Source organism: Cydia strobilella, chromosome 23, assembly GCF_947568885.1.
Source record: "Cydia strobilella chromosome 23, ilCydStro3.1, whole genome shotgun sequence".
NCBI lineage: Eukaryota > Metazoa > Arthropoda > Insecta > Lepidoptera > Tortricidae > Cydia > Cydia strobilella.
The window spans coordinates 7,196,402-7,205,025 of record NC_086063.1 but is presented as its reverse complement, the minus strand read 5'-3'; the positions used below and the strand labels follow the sequence as shown (position 1 = coordinate 7,205,025).

Sequence of the window (8,624 nt, the reverse complement as noted above, 5' to 3'; positions counted from 1 at the left end):
GCCGTGGCAAAATGCCGGGACAACGCGAGGAAGATGATGATGGTGTAAAGTAAATAAAATATTTTAATTTGCAATTATCCTTTTTATTTACATGCAATCTACAAATGTACAATTTAAACTTACAATTGGATTCGATAAAATGGTTTTGATTAACACATTAACATGGTTTTGATTGACATGTATGTAATGAATGATTGGGCATGTGTGCGTAATAAATGTGTGCGTAATAAGGCAGAGGAAATATATTTTTCACCTCAGCAGCTCGAACAAGCCTACTTTCCTCACTCCAGGAAGTGAAACAATGTATCTTTTTAATTTAGTGAAGGCCATGAACTTCATACTTTTATTACGGTACGGTACGGTACGGTACGGTACGGTCCGGTCCGGTCCGGTCCGGTCCGGTCCGGTCCGGTCATATTATAATACTTTTTTTTCTGTTTATTCTGTGTAATTCGAAATACATTTTAAACTTTAATATGTTCTCACTACTGAGGTGAAAAATTATGTGTGCAACACGAGAGCAAAGTTATTTTACATCTCGTGTTTTTGAGTCCCTCGCTACGCTCAAGATTCTACCTTAAAATCACTCGCTTCGCTCGTGATTCAATTATAGAATCTTTCGCTTTCTCGGGACTCAAAATAAACACTCGCAAGAAAAACCAACTTTCCTCTCTTGTTGCACAAATAACTATTTCACAATGATTTTGAATTAACGCGAAATTTAACCCTAAAAAAATTCAATAGGGAATTCTTAGTATGAAATATTTCATTTAATTCTGATTAAATTAAATATTTCATACTATGCACGAAATAAAGCGCCAGTTTTTTTCTTCAGAAAATCTTAAACTACATCTCTTGGACAAATTTAGAACGCAAAAAAAAACCGGACTGCGAGTCGGACTCGCCCACCGAGGGTTCCGTACTTGTTGTTATAGCGGCAACAGAAATACATCATCTGTGAAAATTTCAACAATCATGGTTCACGAGATGTAGCCTGGTGACAGACGGACGGAGGAGACTTAGTAATAGGGTCCCGTTATTACCCTTTGGGTACGGAACCCTAAAAATGGAGTATAATATAAAAAAAACTTATTAACTTGTCGCTTATTGTTATTGGTTCATGGGCCAGTGTCCATACAAATCTGGCCAACCTTAGTACGGGACCGTTTATGTGCGGTGACCTCGACTGTCTCGCGTGGTCCGTGCAGTGGCCGGGTGACCCCTCAGGGGTTGAGCGGTCCGAGTAGTGGCCGGGCGGCCCTCAGGGGATGAGTGGTCCGTGTAGTGGCCGGGCGACCCCTCAGGGGATGAGTGGTCCGTGTAGTGGCCGGGCGACCCCTAAGGGGTTGAGAGGTCCGTGTAGTGGCCGGGCGACCCCTCAGGGGTTGAGTGGTCCGTGTAGTGGCCGGGCGACCCCTAAGGGGTTGAGAGGTCCGTGTAGTGGCCGGGCGACCCCTCAGGGGTTGAGTGGTCCGTGTAGTGGCCGGGCGACCCCTAAGGGGTTGAGAGGTCCGTGTAGTGGCCGGGCGACCCCTCAGGGGTTGAGTGGTCCGTGTAGTGGCCGGGCGACCCCTCAGGGGTTGAGTGGTCCGTGTAGTGGCCGGGCGACCCCTCAGGGGTTGAGTGGTCCGTGTAGTGGCCGGGCGACCCCTCAGGGGTTGAGTGGTCCGTGTAGTGGCCGGGCGACCCCTAAGGGGTTGAGAGGTCCGTGTAGTGGCCGGGCGACCCCTCAGGGGTTGAGTGGTCCGTGTAGTGGCCGGGCGACCCCTCAGGGGTTGAGTGGTCCGTGTAGTGGCCGGGCGACCCCTCAGGGGTTGAGTGGTCCGTGTAGTGGCCGGGCGACCCCTCAGGGGTTGACGGCGACCCAGCCGTTGTTGCCGTCGGGCAGCGTGATCTGCACGACGCGCACGCAGCCGCCGCCCTCCGCCAGCTGTACACATTATTACTTATTATACAGGGTGGATTTTCTTACTGGGTCAGTGAGGACAGCTACCATATCCCGTGCAGCTACGCGAAAATGGTCTTAGAAGACCTTCCCTCAATTTCGAATTAATGAAGATTGGCGTTTACAGATTTTAGAAAAAACATACAGGGTGCTCGAAAACGGTTATTTTTGGCAAACTTTTTTTTGATGGCAATCGATCTTATTCCTATCCAAATTCAAAAGCTTGTATGGGACCAAAAAAAATTACGGCTAGAAGTCGCAAATCGAGAAAAACTTTTTCCATGCAATTTATATGAAAATGAAAACTTTTATTTTTCACATGCCTTTTTTATGCCCATCGATTCCATGTTAGAACATAATGAGTATATTTACCGATTCGTCTCCCAACTGCTCGGCTGTGACGGCCTCCAGGAAATTTGATTCCGACTTCAGACCTCCCTCCAAATGATCTGAATTCATAGAAACAGAAATTAATATTTATTATGTTACTTATGAAATACGTAGTGAAAAAAGTGGGATTCCGTTGTTAAGTCATAATGTAATGATCGCAATTAAATTATCGTGAGACATGTTTCAAAGTATTTAGATCAGTACGCGCGCAGTGCACGGAGTACAGCCGCCGCGGTCACTCGTGCCTGAGAAAGGATTCCCGACGAATCCGAAACATGTCGCCAAAACCGACTAAAAATTTAATCATTGTCAGATTATCATTAGTCATAACTCTGATACCGTTAACATTTCAGGATTTTCGTAAGGTTATCCTGTAGATAGGTTAGGTTAGGTTTGTTTTATGGCAATCCTGAAAAGTTATACGTTCCTGAGAAAAACCAAATTATGACCATAGAGTAACTTATACTAGAGCGGTACTGTCATAGTAAATTTTGTAACCCCAGTAAATTCACTGCCATCTGTCGACACACTTTAAAACTAAAAATAAATATTTATAAAATACGATAAAATGTATTTAAATATGGATAAATAATTTTTTTATTTGCATTAATTATTTTTATATGATTTTGACCCATGTTCTTTCACTGGTATGCGTTAAAATTATAAATAACAAACGAAACAGTCAACGCCCTCTATACGAGAGTAGGCCAAAACTAGTGGCGCCATCTGATCGAGAATCAAATTTTCGTGATTTTCGAGGCACGTTTTTTCCTTAGACTGTATCCATCTATTACGGAGTTATATCTATCTTTGTTATGACTAACGAAAATTCGGACAAACAACTTAAAACTTTATGAGAAACAATAGAGACCCGAAAAATGTTTATGGAGTGAGAGAATAAGGATCAAAGTCAAATGGCGTTCTGAAAGTTTTAATCATCTGTCGAAAGATGGCAGTAAATTGACTCTGACTACAAAATTGTCTGTCAATACTCCTCTATTTAAAATTATCTTTGCTATAACTTACAAGTAAGAATGTCTTCAGTATCTTGCACTAGGTTGATCGAAGTCTTCCCTTCCTGGAGAACGTACTTGTATTTCTTATCGCCTATGTACACCGCGTTTTGGCTTCCTGAAATTATTATTTTCGAATGTACCACATTGTCGCTTACAATAAGTGCGCTCTGACAGGTTTTTCGTATAAAGATACAACCAATTTTCGTCCTTATGGTAAGCGACAATGTGGTACCTTTTGATTGAAAACGTCACATATTATTGCCATACATAGAAACTATGATATACAGGTTGGATTTTCATTTTGGGTCAGTGATGCCGTGCTGCTACGCGAAAATGGTCTTAGAATAACTTTCCTCAATTTCTAATATTAGGAGTTGAAACTCTAGGTCCATGGGGTCCCAGCGCGCATAAGTTGTTTGCAGAAATCGCGAAGCGTCTGGTTGACGTAACTGGTGACCGAAGAGCTGGCGGCTTTCTCGCACAACGTATCAGCATTGCGATACAGCGGGGAAATGCCGCCAGCATCCTTGGTACAATGCCTCAAGGGCCTATTTTAGATTTAAGCTAGTTATTAATTTCGTTTACGTAGTACCACTGTATATAATTTCTAATTAATGAAGATTGGCGTATACAGATTTTGGAAAACCTGTTACATTTAAGGACCATAATACTGCATGAAGACATTACTGTAGGACACCAGTCCTTATATTGCCTATTGGGGCGAGCTAGAAAAATGTGAATAAAATTTCACTTTTACCCATAGTAGGCCCTCACGAACGGCAAAGAGGGTGAAACGCCGGAGTGGGTTTAGGGGATAGGGCCAAATACTCCCCCCCCCTAAAAAAATTTACAGTAAATTTAAAATTGGCTACTACATATTGATGAATTTTTTGATGACTGGTCTGGTGTAGTTGGTAGTGACCCTGCCTGTGAAGCCGATGGTCCTGGGTTCGATTCCCGGTAAGGGCATTTATTTGTGTGATGAGCACAAATATTTGTTCCTGAGTCATGGGTGTTTTCTTTGTTTTATGTATTTGTATATCATATATATCGTTGTCTGAGTACCCACAACACAAGCCTCCTTGAGTTTACTGTGGGACTTGGTCAATCTGTGTAAGAACGCCCTATAATATTTATTATTATTTATTATATTGATGAATGAAAATAATGCTTACCACTAGCTTCCGCAGTTTCACTTTCTAATTCTAACTCTTCAGTCGACTCGTAAACCTGAAAATGTAAACATTACATTATTTACATTTCACAGACAGGCCAATTCGAACGTTTACTGACATCAGAATAACTGATATCATTCAGCTATCGTTTATTTCAGTCGTACTTGTCCGTACATGTGTTGACGTGAGCGAGACGCCCGATAACTAAATGCGAACGAAATGATCATTCAGATATCGTTCTTATATCAGTCAGTAAAACTGTTAGCTTAGCATCCCTGCATACGTTTTTTATATGCAGGGGTGCTAATCCAATAGTTTTGCTGACTGTACGTTCAAATTGCCCTGAAAAAACCGGCCAAGTGCGAGTCGGACCTGCGCACGAAGGGTTCCGTGTCATGTCAAAAAAGTGCCATGAGAAAAAATGGCAAAAAAATCACGTTTGTTCTATTGGGAGCCCCACTTAAATATTTATTTTATTATGTTTTTAGTATTTGTTGTTATAGCGGCAACAGAAATACATCATCTGTGAAAATTTCAACTGTCTAGCTATCACGGTTTATGAGATACAGCCTGGTGACAGACAGACGGACAGCGGAGTCTTAGTAATAGGGTCCCGTTTTTACCCTTTGAGTACGGAACCCTAAAAGACTAATATCAGTTACGTGTGTCTTGCTTGATAAACACTGTAGAATTATATGGATTAATGGCGTTACTGGCCTGAATTAGCTAGGAATCGTTTGATTTTATTTGTCATTTTGACTTATGTATTTGTAAGAAAGGGATAAAACATAATTGAACTAAGTCAGACTCGTAAAGTAGTACTGTATGAATACGGTGGGGGGGGTTAATAGAAGAATGAACTAACGTTGTCTCCCGGCGCGCCCTGGACGCGCTGCACGGTGACCCGCGGCTGGTTGACCACTATGGACTCCGCCAGGTGACCCTGCAATACGGATGATGACACATGTTCAATTATATAACTAAATCTAGTCAAATTGATAGCAAATGAACAATTTATCACAATAATGTGGATATTAAAATATATGGAAATGATACAAAAATACAGGATCTAAAAGTTTCAAAGTTTAAAATAAAACTATGAAAACGGATTATAGGAAAAATTGAGGTAATTTTTCCTCAGTCACCCGTTGACCACGAACGCTGTAAAGAGTTCGAAACGTCGGGATGTATTATAAATTCAATATACGCGATATAATCCGTTTTCATAGTTTTATTTCATGAGTAACTATCGCGGTAACCGAAGACAATTTCAGTTTAAAGTTTTTTTTAACTTCTAAAAAGGAATAAAGTAAAGATACCATTCGATTCTTTACATTTTATCCAAAAAAAGATTGTACAGCGACTATAACTATATGCATAAACATATTAAATATATTAATAACGGGTCACTCACGTGTTTAAACACGCGACTTAAAACACGTGAGTGACCCGTTATTAATATATTTAATATGTCTGTGTCTCACGGAAGTTTTGATATATATGCATAAACGCAATATTTCACCGACAAACTCGCAATTTTACTTATTTTCCATACATTCAAGATGGGCTCTCAGTAACCTTGACGTCACGTTCACTTATCGTTTTGTTAGGAGCGTTTCGCGAGTGAAGTACGACTGTCGGACTTTGACTATCATTTCTGACTTTTGTATTTCTTTAATGCAATGGGTCCCACTTTGACGTGTACCGAGCTACTAACAATGGCGATGTATGCAGCTCGGGTGCGCGCGGTACACCCCTCGCTCCTCGCACCTTGCACGATTGCCCTGTCTAGACGGCTTCGTCGAATTACTGTATTGTTTTATATACTGTGGTATAAGTATGTATATCTTCATATTGTCTTCGGTTACCGCGATAGTTACTCATGAAATCAAACTATGAAAACGGATTATATCGCGTATATTGAATTTATAATACATTATGACAATAGTTGTATTGTATAACTAGCCGTTCATTATTTTTGTATGTGGGTATGTTGCACTTTGTAGCTTTTCCTCAGTCACCCGTTGACCACGAACGCTGTAAAGGGTTCGAAACGTCGGGATGTATTATAAATTCAATATACGCGATATAATCCGTTTACATAGTTTTATTTCATGTATATCATCGCCTAGTGCGACAGTACTCATAGTACAAGCTCCGCTTAGTCGGGTTGAGTCCGGTAAGGGGTAAGTCGATCTGTGTGAGTCCCCAAAAATTTATTTATTTAAATACATAAAATAATACTAACCTGTGTGTTCATATGTGAATACAGCAGACGTTTCCTCATGTAACCAGCTCCACAAACTAGACACTCGTACGGTTTCTTGTCGCTGTGTACGAAGCGGTGCGTGTTGCGATTGTCCCGGGAGTTGAAAGATTTGCCGCAAACCTGACGAATAATAACACATTGTTAGCGGGAGACTGAAAATGATAATTTAATTCAAATATTGGAGACCAATTTCTAAGGATAATTTTATAATCGTTTGATAAGCTAAAAAATAAGTGCATTCTTATCGCCCGGGAGGTTAGGAGGCTTAACCCTTAAATGCATAGTGATGTATGTATGTACACAACAAAAAACATATAATTTTATGCATAATTAGGTAAAATCTATTTGGTCCTGTATATTATTTTGATCGTAAATTAATACACTTTCCGTCGTTTTATTGAAATTTGCGCAGTATTTAAGTTTAAAAAAATTACATTTCTTTTAACACGAAATGGCGGAAAATTGGGAAAATTTAATGATTTTTAATATGTAATTTAGGCGGTTTTTTCGGGGTTTGTAATTATTTATATTTAAAATCTTTATTATAGGTATATTACAAATAGTATAAATTTCTAATGGTAGTAAGATTTTTTATATCTTTTACCAATAATTGTATAAATTTACATAAATTATTATTTACCCTATGTAAATTCTAATACTGGTTAAGCAGTGAAAATCGATGTTTTAATTTTTATTTTTATTTTTCCTAGAATCAGTAAACAATTATGTAAGACATATATTAATTTCAGGCAAAAAGAAAAAATCATGCATTTAAGGGTTAATATAGTCTAATACAGCCATTCTTAGTGTGCTCCGCGGACCGCTAGGGCACCGCAAAGCCTCTGTGAGGGCTCCGCGAGAAAAAGCGAAAATAAATCAGCAACAAGCTCTTCTAAAGATAAAGATAGTTTATTATTCAAGTAGGCATATTACAATGCGCTTATGAACGTCAAATAAAGCTACGCCGGCTCTAACCCTACACCTCTGCCTCGAGAAGATTTAAATATCTCTATATCTCTGGTCCACAGTTAAATAGTGACGAAGGATTTTTTTTTATTGGCTCTGTTAAATTGTTCGCTTTCCAAAAGGGTTCTGTCACCATAAAAGTTTGAGAACCGCTGGTCTAATAACCTGAAATAAATACGAGTCGACGTTACTACACACCTCGCAGACGTAGGGTTTCTCCCCGCTGTGTATTCTGGCATGTTTCTTGTAGTGCTCCGGATACACGAAGGTAGCTTTGCATATTTCGCACTTCAGAGGTCGCTCGCCCGTGTGTGACGCCTTGATGTGGTAGTCTAATAACCTGAAAATAAAATACATATACGATTATGAATTTTATTAATACCTAAGGTTGGTATTCCCACCTGTCCAATTTCTTTTTGCCTGTCAAAACCATTTATGTATACACTAATTGTGTCATTTTGTATATAACTTTATACAAACCTCACAATTTAAAATTCATGAAATGTTAGTTAAAAACTGTAATAGATGTCATATATTAAAGAAAAAGTGACAAAGCCCTCCAGTGGTGAAGGCCGGATTCGAACCGGCGTCTTTAGCTATCGCGGCTAACGCCATGAACCCCTAGACCACCCCGCCACGGCGGTGCCCGTCCGAATTTCTCGACTATATGCCATCTTAGTAAGACTAGGCGTCTTTGACCAGCTCTAAGGGCAAGCAGTGCGCGCTTGCACCTCCTAAACGAACTCCTTACGGATTTACGTTGTAGCGAGAGAGACTGGTGCTGCCATCTATGAACAAGTTTGGGAACAAATCAAATTATTTTATTAAATATTTTGATTTTATTAAATAATTTGATTTGTTCC

The 8,624-nt window shown here is 39.9% G+C and overlaps 1 protein-coding gene across 1 annotated transcript in view; it reads right to left on the bottom strand.

The window, feature by feature from the left end:
• Positions 1–103: 103 nt before the first annotated feature.
• LOC134751707 (zinc finger protein 28 homolog) overlaps positions 104–8,624 on the bottom strand; it is a 38,507-nt gene continuing 29,986 nt past the window's right edge. Inside the window, exons 19-25 of the mRNA XM_063687152.1 lie at positions 7,960–8,101; positions 6,775–6,915; positions 5,392–5,469; positions 4,527–4,581; positions 3,362–3,466; positions 2,318–2,394; positions 104–1,930 (exon numbers count right to left, since the gene is read on the bottom strand). Coding sequence (XP_063543222.1) covers positions 1,847–1,930; positions 2,318–2,394; positions 3,362–3,466; positions 4,527–4,581; positions 5,392–5,469; positions 6,775–6,915; positions 7,960–8,101 — 682 coding nt within the window. The 3' untranslated portion in view covers positions 104–1,846. The remainder of the gene's footprint in view (positions 1,931–2,317; positions 2,395–3,361; positions 3,467–4,526; positions 4,582–5,391; positions 5,470–6,774; positions 6,916–7,959; positions 8,102–8,624) is intronic.